The sequence below is a fragment of the Chlorocebus sabaeus genome, chromosome 1 (assembly GCF_047675955.1).
Source record: "Chlorocebus sabaeus isolate Y175 chromosome 1, mChlSab1.0.hap1, whole genome shotgun sequence".
NCBI classification, from domain to species: Eukaryota; Metazoa; Chordata; class Mammalia; order Primates; family Cercopithecidae; genus Chlorocebus; species Chlorocebus sabaeus.
The window spans coordinates 71,113,770-71,131,927 of NC_132904.1; the positions used below are offsets into that span (position 1 = coordinate 71,113,770).

Here is an 18,158-nt window from a genome sequence, read left to right on the forward strand (position 1 = left end):
CATTAAGCACTAATAAAGTGTTGTTTTCTTACAGTGCCACAAGGTTGCAGTAGTGAGAGAAGATAAATTGGAAGGTAAGTGTTTTAGTGACTTAGCAAGTTTTCCTCTTATGGCATCAGTGTAGGTGCAATAAAAAATCTGCCTCTAACATCTGCATATATTTAGCTATTTAACTGAATAGCCCAATAGTCATTTTATTAGTAGTTTTTGAAGCATGTTAAAATATGATACTACATCTGCCTAACTTCCCATTTTTAGGGCCAATAGCTGCTGACATTTATAAAGCACTTTTATCATAGAATTTCAAAACTCGTGACACATGCAGAAACTGTTATGAATACCATATGAGCTACCTCATCAACTGTAAAAAGACAGTGGCAGTTTTTTTAGGAAGCAAGTTAAAGAATGCTTTTCTGGAAGTCAGAAAGACTTCTAAATTAAATTTGTCTCACTCTTTCAAGACTATTAGTGCTACCATTCGATTGTTTAAAAACCCAATTCAAAGGAATTTAATAACAGGGTTCTCCTGATCTTGGACCTATATCTCAAGACAAAACCTGTACTGTTGTACTTTGTATATAAAGGCTCCTTGGCCTGCAGGCCCCATTTCACAGATTGGGACTGAGGAGGGTGGAGGGCAGCCATCTCAGGGACACAAAAAATATGTGTATTTTAAAAAGAAAGAGCTCCTGCCTGTGAGGGTAGGATGGGGGTATTTTACCAAATTTAACTCTAAAGTATTCAGAGTGGTGGATTTGTCTACTTTTTACTTTCTGAATTCCCACAGTGTTAAGCAAAGCAAAATTTCTTTATTGTATAGATAGGTAATGATTATCTACTATGTGCCAAGCTCTATACTAGGAACTGGAGACATGGAACAAGTTAGCTGCAATCCTTTCCTTCACAGAACCTAACATTTGTTCTTGTGGTGTTCTTTTGTGTTTCTCCTCCGTAGGCTTATCTAGTTTGCAGTGTTTTTATTATAGAGTTGCTTTCTCTAAACTAAAATTGAAATATATAAATGATATTCTCAGATAGAAATTACTTAGTCCTCTTTAATTATATGCTATAGTGTAAGGCTCTTTTCTGACCGAAAGAAAAAGATCATCGTAGTCATCATCAATCATTAATATTTACTGAGTGTCCACTGCATGACTGATACCCTCACAGGTGTTGTACTTAGAAATGACTCACCACCACCAACTTGTCATAATGTCCCCATTGCAGACAGAAGGGTTGATGTTTTACTGTATATGTGGCTATGTGGCCTTTTAGAGTTTTTTTGACCACCGCAGATTACAAATGCTTTAATGCAGAAGGGTTTCTTGTTAAAGTCCTCTATGCTATGAAGTTTGTGTATTAACAGACTGCTTTTCCTGTTGACTTGTAGCAGTGAAGTCCAAGCTAGCTGTGACTGCCAGCATCCATGTGTACAGCATCCAGAAAGCCATGCTAAAGGACAGTGGGCCTCTGTTCAATACTGACTATGACATCCTTAAAAGCAACTTGCAGAACTGCAGCAAGTAAGCTTCTTAATGTTCCTTGTGGGCTTCTTTACGAATTGATTTTGTAAGATGTTTACACAGTGGCTGCCTCTTAAGAGTGAATGCCAAGTCTAGTAAAACCCCATTTATCTTGCAATAAGACACATGCCTGGTTTTATTAGTACATCATAAGGTGAAAAATAGCAGCCACAACCCATATTGAAAACCCCAGTGGACTCCTCATAAATCTATTTCTCATGTATTTATCCTGTCACTGCCACCAGAAATGTTTGTCGTGCCCTTTCTAACTCCCTTACCCAGTCTCTGCTTGTCTAAATCCTACCTATCCTTCAACTAGTTCAAATGTTGTCCTTAAAAAAATAATTCCTAATTTGATACCCCTCTACTTTTCATCCAAAAACAACTTTTTCTTAAGCTTCCATACCAGGATCAGGTTTTTAAAATCTTTTGTATCCTTAACAGCACAAGGAGGTAATGGGCTATAATGCATGTACATTTTGGAAATTGGTGGTCACAGGCTTGAGTTGTGGCTTTGCTGCTTAGTAGCCCGGTGGCATTGGACGAATTACTTAAACTCTTTGAGCTTTGGTTTCTTTGCCTTTAAATTCGATGTAATAATGTCTACTTCGTGGGGTTGTATTGAGAATTCAGATCAGTTCCCCAGATATATATTGAGCACCTACTGCTGTGACAGGTACTGAGCAAAATCATTTGAATTCATTCAGCAAATATCTCATGATACCTATGACATACCATACAGTATAGAGTGAATGTGCCCACGTACCTTTTCATGTAACTGATGGGAGACAGGAGTTATGATACAGTGTAAGAGTGCTGTAATAGGAGGAATATTGGGGGAAGATGTTGGCTGGGGCACTTATCTCCCACTTTTGGATGGATAGAGTCAGAGGACAAGACAGTTATGACTTATGACACTGAAGGTTATGACATCTCACTTGAGGCCTAAAGGCCCAGTAGAAATAGCCAAGCAAAGGAGAAATGAGAGGCTAAGGACAGAGCTAAGAGAGAAAACATGCTTGTGCAGAACCACAATCGTTTTCTGTGGCTGCAACTTAGAGTGAAAGGTAGGAAATAATTAGATAGAAGACTAAAAAGGCCAAACAGGAATTACATTATGCTTTGATTACTAGGATAAAAATTTAGACTCTATTCTGAGAGCACTGGGGAGCCACTGAAAATATTTAAGCAGATAGAGTGAAATTATCAAAATTGCATTTTAGAAAGATTGTTCTGGCTGCAGTATTGAAGATAGATCAGAAGAGAATAATCTGGAGGCAAGGCCATCAGGGAGGAGAAATGTGGCAGTGATCCAGGTGGATACGACAGTTTTCTGATGTAAAGTTGTGCTGTTGGGGATGGAGAGGTGTGAAGGTTAATGAGTCATGACCATCAAAAAAACCTTGACGTGGCCGGGCGCGGTGGCTAATGCCTATAATCCCAGCACCCAGCACTTTGGGAGGCCGAGGCTGGTGGATCACAAGGTCAGATCAAGACCATCCTGGCTAACATGGTGAAACCCTGTCTCTTCTAAAAATACAAAAAATTAGCCGGGCGTGGTGGCAGGCGCCTATAGTCCCAGCTACCCTGGAGGCTGAGGCAGGAGAATGGCATGAACCTGGGAGGCGGAGCTTGCAGTGAGCCGAGATCACTCCACTGCACTCCAGCCTGGGCGACAGAGCGAGACTCTGTCTCAAACAAAAAAATAAAAAATAAAAAATAAAAAACAACCTCAATGTATGGTAGTGGTCAGGGACAAGGTGTGTGGGGGTAGGGGATGGGGAAAGACAGCTTTTCTTGGTATTAAAAGTTTGATACCCATGCTTCTGGCTTGGGCAGCTGAGTACTAAGAAGGGGAATATAACAGGAGGAGCAGGCTTTAGGAGAGAGAGAAAAATGACAAATTGGGTTTTAGAGATGTTGAGTTTGAGAAGCCTGTGAGAAATCCAAGTGAGGATGTCCATCGCAAAAGATAGGTGAATCTAGAGCTAAGGAGAGAAATCTGGGTTAAAGAGAGATTTTGGAATCAGAAAGAATAGTAACTGGGCCATAGTAGTAGATAGTTATGCAGAGAGAATGTATAGAATGAAAGAAGGGCAGAAAGTAAAACTCTAGGCCAAATTACTAGCTGTGTGACCTTGGGCAAATTATTTAACTTCTCGGTGCCTCAATTTTCTTGTCAGTAAAGCTGATTATAGTACCAGCCAAATAGGGTTGTAGAGGATTAAATGGACTATTATATGTTAAGCACTTAGAATAGTACTTGGCACACAGTAAGCACTATTTAATGATAGTTGCTTTTCAAGGGAAGAACATAAAAAGGGGGGCTCAAGAGGGAGCCATCAGAGATAAGAGTATGTGGAGTTTTAGCCCCCAAGGAAAGAGATTCAAGTAGGAGGGACCAGTCAACAATGTTAAACATTGCTGAGAAGCCAAGTAAGTTAGAAAGTGAAAATTATCCATGGAATTTAGTGATAGCCTTGGTAAGAGCATTTTCAGTGGAGTGACCAGATTCTGGTGAGCTAAGTAAATGGGAACACAGGAAGTGAGACAGCAAATATGGATAGCTCTTTCCAGGAGATTTGACTTCGAAGCAGAAAAGAGGGTGATAGCTAAGGAGGGATTGAGACGGGAAGGATATATACATTTCTAAAGTTGAGAATGATTTGAACTTGGATTGTTAGGAGGGTGCTATAGAGAAGAAAAGGCTGAAAATCCTGGGGAGGTGGGATGACTGATAAAGATGGGTCCTCAGGGAGAGAGAGAGACAGAATTGCCATCGTTTTTGTAAGTTCCATGAGAATAGGGATCGTGTCTCAGTTGTTAACTATATACCTAAAATAGTGCCTGGCACACTAATAAGTAGTTATTGAGTGAATTAGTGATAGACATTAGTTCTTTTTTTTCTTTAGCTCAAAACTTTGAGCATAATAAGCATACAAATATTTATTAAATAAACAAATATATAGCCAAAGAGTAATAATTTACAAGTCTCTTGTCTTTTAGGGAAGGATTTCAAGAAAATATTAACACCCTGATAAGTTTATTTGAAATATATTACTAGATTTCAAAAAATTTTTAAATCTAGTTGGGTATTCCAGGCTCTAAAATTAATCAGTTCCTTTGTTGTATCTAGCAAGTAAGCAAACAAGAGGAAAAGTGACGCAAAAGTTCAAAATGAAATCTGCCAGGGCCCACTAAAATAAACATGGCAAGTAGAAATGTGGTAATAGGAAGCACTTCAGTGAAACTTTACCTAATTACTTAAAGTATCCTCAGTAGAAAAGTGAATTTATCTCCAACAAATGAGTTTGTATTTGGTCCTGAGAATTATGGGCCAACTGAGATCTGACTCATGATTTCGTGTGTTTTAAGTGCCGTGACATGAAGAAAGTTGAAATTTTAGGATTGACCAGAGATCTCTTGTCATCAGACATACTCCCAGCCTAACTCGGTCTCTTCCTCATTGCCAATCCTGGTCCTGACCCTAAGGTGTGGAATTCAGACCAGAAGGAGAAAGAGTTGTTTCAACGCCAACTTCAGACATTGACAGTGAAATAAAACATTACCCTTTTCCTTGTATGTGGAAGTACTGCAAGGCCAGAGAGGAAGAGCAGTGGGTGAAAGCAAATGATTTCCATCTGTTCTTAACTCTGATGCACAAAAGATGTGTGTAAATACAGAGTTTTCTGATGAAGACCATAATAAATCAGTGGAAGATTTTTGGAGCTTTTGACTCTAGCTTTGGGGCTGTCCAGTCTAAAGTTACTTCTAAGATGAAATGATGTATCAGGGATTTTCTTTTTTTTTTTTTCATTAGACCAGGTGTTCTAGCAGTTAATCTCAAAGTTGTGCCTGGTTGATCTTTAAGATAATTGCTATCATCACATAGTTTAGAAATCTCCCACCCCAAGTTGAAGGTGATACACTAAAGAAGGGAGAGAAGCCAGAAGCCTCACTTTCATTCACTTAGTCATTCTTTCAACATATTGTTTCTAGCACTTTTCTGTGCCAGGTCTTGAGCTGGGTGCCTGAAATAAAAAAGATAAATAAGACTTCAAGGAGGTCTTACGTATGCTCAATAAGCAAGACTGGGAAAAATAAAATATTTTTCTTTGTTAGGAAAAGCTGGGGAACTTTGCTTTTTCTAACAAAGAAAATAATCCTGTGAGAAGGCTAAATTAATTACCTATTCACAATGTGGAATGTTACGTTATGGATTTGTGTGAAACGGCACTTCTATAATGATTAGAGAAGAGATGTATGTTCCCTTTAATATGCCATGCAAGCTGTTCCACCAATTTTCTTCTCTTGGCCTTGGGCATACTTACTTGTCTGGTGCCGTTAGTATTATTAGAAATTATTAACAAGTGGCTGTCAAGGACTATAGGTTATTGGAGCCAGTGGCTCTGCTCCCAGCTTCTTCTATTTTTCTTTTTTTTGTTTTTTGTTTTGAGACAGAGCCTCACTCTGTCACCCAGGCTGAAGTGCAGTGGTGTGATCTTGGCTCACTGCAACCTCTGCCTCCCAGGTTCAAGCAATTCTCCTGCCTCAGCCTCCTGAGTAGCTGGGATTACAGGCACGTGCCACCATGCCCAGCTAACTTTTGTATTTTCAGTAAAGACAGGGTTTCACCGTGTGCCAGACTGGTCTTGAACTCCTGACCTCATGATCCACCTGCCTCGGCCTCTCAAAATGTTGGGATTACAGGTGTGAGCCACCACACCCAGCCTTTTCCTTGTTTTAAAGCATGATTTGCTTATTTATTTTGAGACAGCGTCTCACTCTGTTCCCTAGGCTGGAGTTGAGTGATGAGCTTATGGCTCAGTGCAACCTGGACCTCCTGAATTCAGGTGATCCTCCTACCTTGGCCTCCCGAGTAATCAGGGCTGAAGGCGTGTGCCACCACACCCAACTAATTTTTGTGTTTTTTGTAGAAACAAAGTTTCACCATGTTGCCCAGGCCGGTCTTAAATTCCTAGACTTACGCGATCTGCCTACCTCAGGTTCCCAAACCACTGGGATTACAAGCGTGAGCCAGCACACCCAACCCGACAGCATGATTTACTCTGGCCAAGAGCGTTGCCAGGAAATTTGTTAATATTTAAAGCGTAGTTTTGATTCAGTCAATATTTATTGCAAATCTAGCCCTATCAGAGGAAGGTCTTTAAAAACAAGGGCTATTTCATTTCCCAAGGATAATGAAATTACTGCGTCTTTTATTATTGTTGGTTGCATTTTTTTTGAATTAGGATACTTTTTTCAAAAAAAGCAAGAATATTCAATTAGTGGTGGTAGAAGGCACCTGATTCCAACCCTGTCTATTACTAACTAGATGTATGACCTAGTACAAGTGACTCACTTCTCTCTAGTATTTGTTTCTTTATGTAATAGAGTTTCATACAACATTTTTCTAAAGTTGATTTTAAACAATATTAGAGGTAAGTATTGTGTGGAAGAAGCAAGAATTTGAAAATAAGGTTTTATACTGACATTAGTTTTTTTTTCTTTCTCTTTTTTTGTTGAACCACCCAAGAATGCATATGCTGACATTAACTTAATGTAACATTTCTGTCCCTAGATTTAGTGCTATACAATGTGCAGCTGCAGTCCCTAGATCTCCTGCTGAATCCTCTTCATCTTCCAAAAAGTTTGAGCAGTCACATCTTCACATGTCAAGTGAGACACAAGCCAACAATGAGCTGACCACCAATGGTCATGGCCCACCTGCATCCAAGCAGGTTTCCCAGCAGCCCAAAGGAATTATGGGAATGTTTGCCTCCAAAGCTGCTGCTAAAACCCAAGAAACCAACAAGGAAGCTAAAACAGAGGCTAAGGAAGTAACAAATGTAAGTCTTCTTTGAAGATACCCTTCATTACAGCTCAGAGTGGGTAACTAGAAAAGCATTAATGGTTCCAGTGGTAGTAGTTTATTTATGTAAGGTTCTGATACTCAGTTCTGATTTTTCTACTTTAGTTTGAACTCTTTAATATTTGATACTGTTATCTGAAAGAGTTCTTTTGCTTTTGATAATGATTCTCACCAAGCCTTGGATTTCCTTTGCAAACGAGATTGTTGTGAGACCCAGATGAAAACATGTGAAAACACCTCTAGAATTGTTAACATTCAAAAAAATGTTTATTTGCAATATGTCATTCTGAGGAATATCTTATGTTCTGGGCTTTGCAATATATACCTTCCTTCCTAGTGTATTTCCCATTCTTATTATACTTTATGTGGGTTTTTTTTGTTTTGTTTTTGCTTTATTTGCTTCCCTTAGATTTTTATTGTTCAGTTATCTGAACTAACTTAAGGGCATTGACTTAAGAAAATATCATTCCGATACTATTTTAAAAATCCAGAAAAGTATAATTATTGTTGTTACTATTATTATTATCACTGTCATTTTCAAGTGTCAAGTGTATTCAATTCAGATCACTGTCATTTTCAAGTGTCTGTCTTGGGGAAGAAGGATGGAGGAAAACAATAATGTTTATTGAATTTCAGCTGTGTGCCAATAGTTTGGTCTTTGTTCAGATCCTCTTATCAGTTCTGTGAGGGAGGTATTAACTATTTCCCTTTCGCATATGGTAAAACTGAAACCTAGACTTAAGTAATTTGCCTGGAGCTCGTATTGCTACTAAACGGTGGGAACCAGGAATTCAGATCTACTTCTGATGATTAAAAATGTAATGTTTTAGATTTTCCCGCTTTGTGTACCTACTGCCTCTGATCTTTTTTAATTCTGTCAAATTAAATAGTTTTTAAATGTGCTCAAGAAAAGTTTAGACATATCCATGGGTAATTAATTTTATAAGATCTATAAGAAACTAAGCTTTAGAGATTAACACCAGTTACTATCTGGTGTGGATTATTGTTCTAGATTTGTTCTTATATCTAACGCCTCCGCATTTTGGCACTATTATATAGAGACTATACTATCGCAACAGTGTGCTATAGAAGAGATTGTCTGAGACTGCTACTTCATGAACAGCCTAAATGCTAGCAAAAAATCATATGTGTTTTCTGTGCTTGTAGGCATCTTCAGCAGGCAACAAGGCCCCAGGGAAAGGGAATATGATGAGCAACTTTTTTGGAAAAGCTGCTATGAGTAAGCATGTTCTTACCTTACTTTGACTAATGAATGAATGTTAATGTAATGACATATTATACCGGAAGTGAAAGTTACTTTGTTTAGTTTTTGCCTATCCAGGAGACTACCTGCATCCTAACATAAATTTACAGTGTACTGCCCAATATATTGATGACAGTAACTTAGCTGGAACTTTACGGGTGAGTTAGGCTCAGTTGAGATCTCTTCGAGAGCAGTTTATTATTCCTGGTTTAACTTCCCACCTTGAAAAGACAATGAACTATTTCCTTCATAGGGCCCTTGAAAATGGGTGATTAAAATAAAAGGGAGGCTGCCTGGCTACGCAGTATAGTATTGAGGTTAATAACATGGATGCTAGAGTCAGTTTGCCTGGTGTGACCTTTGTTTCTTCTATCTCTCAAGGGTCCACAAAAGCAAATATTTTGCCTTTCTTCGGTTATTTTTTGCAGATTACTTACAGTAATGAATTAGACTTCCAGTGTGAATTAGAAGGGCCCGAGTCGTGATGGACATTTAAAAATCTTTTTTTGAGAAAGCAAAAATCTTCTTTATGTTTAAAAAGATACTTAAGTAAGAATTCTTCTGTATGGAAAGAACCAGTAGTCACATATTTTCATACTTCTCATATCAAGTGTACATCCCCTGAGAGTATGTGGTAGAATACCAGGAAGAATGCAGGAGCCACAGGATAATTATGGCACACTTTCTTGGAGCATCAGTTTTACAAAAATTTTTCAAGGAGGCATTTTGTTACATGCCTATGCAAGCAAAATTAGAATTCTGCCTTTCCATGATGGCTAAATTTTTTTTCATATTCTGCTTATGTAAGCGTGACAGTTTTTGTGTTTGCTATAAAAGCTGTCAGAGAACATTTTTGTGTTCTTGCAGCTCAGAATGGGTAACTAGGAAAGTGAATGGAAAATGTGATACTTAAAGGTTTCTGGGAAGCATTGTTGTATTACTGCAGGCACAGTTGGTGCACAGGGAATGATTCCTACTTCTGTTAAAACAGGTCCCCAACCCACAGGCCACTGATGGGTAGCAGTCCGGGGCCTGTTGGGGACTGGTTTGCACAGGAGGTAAGCAGCAAATGAGCAAGCATTATTATGCCTGAACTCCACCTCCTGTCAGATCAGTGGTGGCATTAGATTCTTACAGGATTGCGAACCCTTTTGTGAACTGTGCATGTGAGGGATCTAGGTTGCGGGCTCCTTATGAGAATCTAATGCCTGATGATCTGAGGTGGAACAGTTTCATCCTGAAACCACCCCTGCCCTGCTGCCCACCACCACCCCTGCCTATGGAAAAACTGTCTACCATGAAACTGGTCCCTGGTGCCAAAAAGGTTGGGGACTGCTGTGTTAAAGCATCATGCTGTCACTGACCTGCCTAGCTGGTATGGGCCACTGTACCCAATCAGATCATGGTTTCTTGGCAACTTTGATGAGACCCATCTTTTTGTTGGTTGCTTTTTTTTTAATGCATTTGTAACCTTAAAAACCCAGTGAATTTTAAAATTCTTATTTTTAAAATACATAAAATATGTGATTGTGAATTGTTTAAAAAAATCAAACTCTACAGAAGTGTACTTATTTAAGTCATGTGTTTAGTTAGCAAATAGATCAAGCACCTGCTATATGCTTGGCATTGTTATGCACTGGTGATACAATAGAGAAAAAGACAAGGTCCCTGCCTCAAGTCCTTATACTCTACTGAGAGAGATGGACAAATAAATATGGAAAAAAAGCCAGGCATGGTGGGACATGCCTATAATCCCAGCTACTTGGGAGACCGAGGCAGGAGATTTGCTTGAGCCCATGAATTCAAATCCAGTCAAAAATATAGCAAGACCCCATTCCTAAAAAAATAAAATAAAATAAAGGAAAGAAAGAAAACATTCAAATAGTGGATGATTGTAATTGCTAGGTAGGAGTAATAAGGTGTTATAATGGCACGTAATTCAGTGAGGGGCAAAACCTGGATAAAATAAAATACTATTAAATATTAATGTAAAAAAAAGAATTGCTTACAAAGTTAATTTATTTAACAGACATTTCTTCAAGGCTGAATGTTCAGAGTAAAATTAGGACTTTTTTATTGTATTTGACACATGACAAGATCATTACAATGAAAATGAAGCTTGAGAATTGGATGAAGAGAGTTCATTGTGGGGACTTGAACCATGTAAACTTAATACTGGACAGTAACAAGTGTTGGCAAGGATATGGAGAAATTGAACCCTCACGCTCTGCTGTGGGGAATGTAAAATGATGTGTACTCACTTTGGAAAATGATATGGCAGTACTTCTAAAAGTTAAACATAGAGCAGCAGTTCCTCTCCTAGATATCTACTCAAGGGAATTAAAACTGTATGTCCACACAAAAACTTGTACATAGATGTTCATAGCAGCATTCTTCATAATAGCCAAAAATTGAAACAGTCCAAAAGTCTGTCATCTGATGAATGGATAAACAAAGGTGGTATATCCAGACAATGAAATGTTATTCAGCTATAAAAAGTAATGAAGTACAGATTGATATGTGATATACATGGATGAACCTTGAAATATTAAGTGAAATAAGCCAGATAGAAAAGATCATATATGATTTCATTTGTATGAAACATCCAGAATAGGCAAGTCTATAGAGACAGTAGGGGCCAGGCGTGGTGGCTCATGCCTGTAATCCCAGCACTTTGGGAGGCTGAGGCGGGCAGATCATGAGGTCAGGAGATCGAGACCATCCTGGTTAACACGGTGAAAACCCGTCTCTACTAAAAAAATACAAAAAATTAGCCGGGCATGGTGGTGGGCACCTGTAGTCCCAGCTACTTGGGAGGCTGAGGCAGGAGGATGGCGTGAACCCGGGAGACAGAGCTTGCAGTGAGCCAAGATCGCTGCACTGCACTCCAGCCTGGGCAACAGAGTGAGACTCTGTCTCAAAAAAAAAAAAAAAAAGAGAGAGAGAGAAAGAGGAAGGAGAGGAGAGGAGAGGAAGAGTGGTTGTCAGGGACTGGACTGGGGTCAAGGAGGAATGCTAATGGGTTCAGGGTTTCTTTTTGGGGTGATGAAAATGCTCTAAAACTGGACAGTTACAGTGGATATACAACCAAAACCCACTGAATGTAAAGTGATGAATTTTATGGTATGTGAATTATATCTAAATTTTTAAAAGTAATGTTTTATATGTGATAAAATTCAGCATTGATTACAAAATTTAAAGGTCATAATTGGTTATCTTTATTTGCTTGAAAAGGTTTCATGTTTTCTTGAGTATAAGAAGGAAATGCTTTTAATCAGCTAGAAAATAGGTGACTTGTTCATTCAGGTAACAAAATGTCATTAAATTTTCCTTAATAATCGCCTTAAATTGTTGCATTGAACTACCTCTTTACCAGTTAATTGGCTATTGATAGCTGCATATATGTTTAAGTTAGAGTTCTCAAAATTCTGTGAAACCAAGACAGAGAGAAGAAACTCTGGATGCTGAATCTAATGTTTGAACAGTGGTATTTTAATTGAGATCGGTTTTCTGTAATTGGTAAACTCAATGCAATAGCCTCGCTTTCCTTAATACATAAGGTAGGTAGGAAGTATTTGGAGGTTTTTTTCTCCTAATGATGCCATTTTTAAAACAATTGCTATTAAAACAGTATAATTTATGTGATAGATTGAAAAATTTGCATAAATTTTTTTTCCTTACCCATGTGACTCCAGTGTACTGTATTTTTTGGATTGGCTGTTGACCCCTAGAGCCCTGGAGATGCATGTTTACTCTCTTATACAATTTGGGATATTTGAGAGGCACTGATACTTGAGAACAACAGTTGAAAATGCAAGAGTATGCCATCATTGGAAAGGTGGATTCCACCGTTCGCATTTTCCATTCAAGTCTTCAGGAAAAAGAAAAGTGTAAATAGATTGCATTTTACACTTTGGTCCATCAGCTACACCTTCAAATAATACACATTATTTATAAATTATTATACTAAGCTATGCATAATAGCCAAGAGTATGATACTAGTTTTTTCTACACTGTAGAAGGTTTAAGCTATTATAACAACATATAACCAAAACTACTTATTGAAGCGCCTCCAGCTATTGACAGCTTTCTAATAGTGTTTTGTGTCTTTACTTGTGAAAAGCTATCACTAAGTACAGTGTGAAGGCTAGATGACATGCTTCTATAGTTCCTCAGATGGCTGGGCCTTTTTGCATTTCTTAGTTCTCTCTGTTGCACAGTAGTCATTCTTCAGCTCGGTGTAGGGAAAGGGTTAAGGACTTTGAGGAGTTAAACTGACTTCCGTTCAAATCCCAACTCTTACCTTTTCTGTCAGTGTTACCTTGGATAAATCATTTAACCAATACTGATCTCTTTTAGTCCTTATAATAATCTTGTAACTATTATCCCAGGTGTAGAAAAGACTGACTTTTAGATAAAATAACTTGCCCAGAGTGAAGCGGGGTTTGAACCAAACTTCTTTGAATCCAAAATGTCTTTAACTTTTATCATTAAGGTAGTAGTGAGATATTAAGGGTATCCAGGCATTAAAAGATAGGATATATAGAAAGTAAAGGTCTTGGCTACAAATCGTTGTCACCATTTGTAAACTGTGTATTGTTTGGAAACATCTTGTAATCCTTCTGATTATTGATTTTCCTCATCTGAAAATGAAAAAGATGATACCTCATAAAGTTGTATATGTTTTTTCTAAGCCTTGCTTTTACTATCATTTAGCCTGGGGGCTGTGATACAATGAGGGATTAGCGGGAGGCAGAAATGAAAAGTTACAGTTAGAGTGGTAGTTGGAAAGGAGGAATGTTTTCTCAATAGTCCATGAGCTCCTTTTTGCCCCTGCTGCTAACATATTACCTGGCACATGGTAGACTGTCAAAAGAATGATGTATTAATATTGCATGATGGGGTCATATGTCGTCTGCTATACTCTATTTATAGATAAACTTAAAGTCAATTTGGACTCAGAACAAGCAGTGAAAGAAGAAAAAATAGTGGAGCAGCCTACAGTATCTGTCACTGAACCAAAGCTGGCAGCTCCTGCAGGCCTGAAAAAATCCAGCAAAAAAGCAGAGCCTGTTAAGGTGCTGCAGAAGGAAAAAAAAAGGTAGGAAAATGTTGTTGCTTGCTGGGGAAGAGTCTCTACTGGGGGTGAGAAGGTCTCTTTGGTCTTACTGACAGCAGGCAGTTTTCAGTTAAGTACTAGATCCCACTTAATGCCTTAGGGATACAACTATACAACCAAAATGGAAAGAGAAGCCCACTAGCTTATCTAGTGGAGTAGAACTGTGGAATCAGCCAGTTGGGATGATTTAAGGACCAAAGTCATTTTTTTGGCCTTATTGATCTAAATTGATTGTTAGTTTTTGTTTTAAATTTGTAGACATGGCATAAGTGTGTCTAATTGTGTGTGTGTGTGTTTCACTTCAGTTTGCCAAGTGAAGGGTTACTGTTTCCAGTCAAATTTAAGAGAAAAAGTTCTTTGTTTTCTTTTTGTATCAATGAGTTTATTTTTCAAGTGGTAAAATGTAATTAGAAAAGAAAATAAAAAGCACATAAGCTATTAAAACTAGATCCAGGAATTGGAGACACTACCTCATAGTTGGTAGAATTAGTCTGTTGAAAGAAATTCTAAAGGACACTGTCAAGACTGATAGGCCTAGAAAGACGACTTTTGTGGCAAGGTTGGGATTACTCTCGTTGAAAACATCAACAAAATGGTGAAATTTTAGAGGGTTAAAGCTCTGTCCAGTGGGCCTTACCTCCTAGGAACATATGACTTGTATGGATAAAAATGTCCCCAACCATGGGTACATCACTCACTGTTGATGCTTATTGCCAGGAATGCATTCAGTATTTCACTACTAAATGTGATGTTAAATGTAGATTTTTAATAGATACCCTTAACCAGATTGAGGAAGTTGTTTTCTGTTCCAAGGTTGCTAAGAGGTTTTATCATGAGTGGTTATTGAATTTTGACAGATGCTTTTTTGAATTTATTGGCTGCTCAGATGGTGTTTTTATTAATGTGGTGAATTAGGCCAACCTTGTGTTCTTGTGATAGACTCCACTTAGTTATGATATTATCCTTTTTTTATATATTGCTGGATTAAATTTGTTAATATTACACTAAGCATTTGTTGCCTGTGTTTATGAGGGCTATAGGTCAGTTACTTTCTTTTCTGGTAATGTCTTCATCAAGTTGCTGTGTCAAAATTGTGCTAACTTCATAAGATTAGTCATACACTGCATAACAATGTTTGGGTCAACAATGGGCCACATATATGACAGTGGTCCCATAAGATTATAATGGAGCTGAAAAATTCCTATCGCCTAGTGACATCATAGCTGTCATGACATGGTAGTACAATACTTTCCTCACGTGTTTGTGATGATGCTGGTATAAACATACCTACTGTGCTGCCAGTCATGTGAAAGTATAGCATATATATTAATAGTTATGTATACATAATACTTGATAATAAAAATGACTATGCTACTATAATTACTGCACTATACTTTTTATCATTTTAGAGGACAGTAGTCTTTCTACTTATAAAAAAGTTGACTGTAAAATAGCCTCAGGCAGTCGTTAGGAGATATTCCAAAAGAAGGCATTGTTATCATTAGAGATGACAGCTTCATGTGTGTTACTGCCCCTGAAGAAGACCTTCCAGTGGGACAAGATGTGGAGGTGGAAGACAATGATCCTGACCCTGTGTAGGCCGAGGCTAACGTGTATTTGGGTCTTAGCTTTCAACAAAAAAAGTTTAAGGCCGGGCGCGGTGGCTCAAGCCTGTAATCTCAGCACTTTGGGAGGCCGAGACGGGCGGATCATGAGGTCAGGAGATCGAGACCATCCTGGCTAACACGGTGAAACCCGTCTCTACTAAAAAATACAAAAAAAACTAGCCGGGCGAGGTGGCGGACGCCTGTAGTCCCAGCTACTCGGGAGGCTGAGGCAGGAGAATGGCGTGAACCCGGGAGGCAGAGCTTGCAGTGAGCTGAGATCCGGCCACTGTACTCCAGCCTGGGCGGCAGAGCGAGACTCTGTCTCAAAAAAAAAAAAAAAAAAAAAAAGTTTAAAAAGTAAATACAAAATTTTTAAAACAGAAAAAAGCCTATAGAATAGGGATATAAAGAAAATATTTTTGTACAGCTGTACAATTTTTTGTGTTTTAAGCTGTGTTATTACAAAAGAGCCAAAACGTTATAAAATTGAAAATAAAGTTACAGTAAGCTGTTTATTATTGAAGAAAGAAAAACATTTAAAAATAAATTTAGTGTTGCCTGAGTATCTAGTGTTGATAAAGTCTACAGTAGTGTATGGTAACATCCTATGACCTTCACATTCACTCACCACTCACTCACTGACTCAGCCAGAGCAACTTTCAGTGCTGAAAGCCCCATTCATGGCAAGTGCCCTAGACGTGTGTACCATTTTTAATCTTTTTTATATAGTATTTTTACTATCTTTTCTCTTTTTAGATGTTTAAATACACAAATACTGTTGTGTAACAGTTGCCTACAGTATTGAGTACAGTAACAATGATGTACAGGTTTGTAGCCTAGGAGCAGTAGACTAGACCATCTAGGTTTGTGTGAGTAGACTCTATGACGTTCACACAGTGAAATCACCTAGCAATGCATTGCTCAAAATGTGTCCCTGTCATTAAGCGATCCATGACCGCAGTTGGGAGAAGTTTCCTCTGTTTTCTGAAGGAGTTTATATATACGTACATATTTTTCAAATGTTTAATAAAATTTACCAGTGAATCCAGGGCTGAATTTTATTTGTAGGAAAGGTTTTTATTGTGAATTTGATTTAACTAGAGCTGTGCAAATTCTCTAGTTCTTTTGGATCAGTTTTGAGTGAGTTGTGCTTTTAAAACTCAAAGTTTGATCTAAATTGCTGAGTTTATTGGCATAAACCTGTTCATTATATAACCGTATTCTTCGAGTTTGTAGAAGCTGTACTCAATACAGATTTCTTCACTGTTTCATTCCTGATTGGTAATTTATATTTTTCTGTTTTCAAAATGGGTTTTATAAAAAGCTAGTTAATTTTATTAATCTCTTTCCCACAAGTAACAACGTTGGCTTTGTTAATTTTCTTTTTTTTAATCTCATTGATTTCTGTTCTTATCTTTATTATTTCATTTTACTTTGAGTTTAATTGTTCTTTTTCTAGTTCAAGGTAGAAAGGAAAGTTGGTATTTAAAGTTATATAAGACATAAGGTACTTGATGGCAAAGATTATGTCTTGTATATATTTGTGTCTCTAACATTCAGTAGGCCTTTGATGAATTAGTTGTTGGTTGCATGAGGAGTGTGATGGAGTATCCATTCATCCTGAGGAGCTAAATAATGTCACGGCGGAGTCTAGGTTTTTTTTTTATTACTATTATGTCATTAGAATCACCTTAAAAGGATATCTCTGCCTTTGCTCATCTTGTTCTTTCTCTTTAAAATATGTTTCCCCTTTCTACATGATGAACTTCTACTTAGCTTGTAAGTTTTCCAAATATGAATTATATTCCATAACATTTTATTTGTCCAGTTAAATCTACCACATTGCCTTATAGCCAGTGGTGCTTGCCAGAGCTTCTTGAAAACAGTATTTTCTTCTGTATCATTGTATTCTCAATGGCTAGCAAAGAGCCTTGTATGTATGTAGTAGCTGCTTATTTAATGCTTGTTGGATAATTGAAAGTCCTATCAGGGAAGTAAGAAGGAATTTGGAGAGATTTTTGATAACCTGGTTGTAGCTTCCAGCAGTTTCTAGAAAACTCTAGAAATTTTTTATTCAAGTCACCTCATAAAGTGACCTAGTTATGGTCAGTTAGCAGAGTATCCTTAACAAGAGTCCTTATTGGACTATTTGGCTGTCCTTTTCTACCCTCTGGAATTAAGACCACGAGTTATAAAGCAAAACCCATAAGAGCATGTGAATACTTACATTTTTGTTATGTGTAACAAGCTTAATTTATTTCTGGATGACAACAGGGGGAAGCAAGTAGTGTTATCTGATGATGAGACAAAGGAAACTGAAAACATGAAGAAAAAAAGGAGAAGAATCAAACTTCCTGAATCTGATAGCAGTGAAGATGAAGGTGGGCATTACCAGTCATTTTTGGTTAGGGGGATCAATTTTACTTTTAATGTTCAAGGAACTAAAAAAGTAATGGATTAAGGATCACAATGAGAGTAGTAATTCTAGCATTGAGAGACACCATAGCACCTCTTTCTGTTTGAAATTTGCGTTAGCCTTTTGACCAGAACCATGATCTTTTGTCAATTTGTCAAAATAACACAGAGGGAAAGAGGATAAGAATTATTATTATACACACTATCTAAGACTTTTCTTTTCTTTTCTTTTCTTTTCTTTTCTTTTCTTTTCTTTTCTTTTCTTTTAAGGGGAGGATATTCCTTTGGCTACCTTCATGTGAATCTTTTAAGAATTGTGACATTCTAGGCAGCCAGGATATTATTGGTGGTGGTCCAC

The 18,158-nt window shown here is 37.7% G+C and overlaps 1 protein-coding gene across 1 annotated transcript in view; it reads left to right on the forward strand.

Moving 5' to 3' along the window:
• POLD3 (DNA polymerase delta 3, accessory subunit) overlaps positions 1–18,158 on the forward strand; it is a 58,689-nt gene that overhangs the window by 21,106 nt on the left and 19,425 nt on the right. The window contains exons 4-9 of the mRNA XM_008020140.3: positions 35–74; positions 1,391–1,523; positions 7,105–7,372; positions 8,563–8,635; positions 13,595–13,760; positions 17,660–17,766. Of these exons, the coding sequence (XP_008018331.2) occupies positions 35–74; positions 1,391–1,523; positions 7,105–7,372; positions 8,563–8,635; positions 13,595–13,760; positions 17,660–17,766 (787 nt within the window). The remainder of the gene's footprint in view (positions 1–34; positions 75–1,390; positions 1,524–7,104; positions 7,373–8,562; positions 8,636–13,594; positions 13,761–17,659; positions 17,767–18,158) is intronic.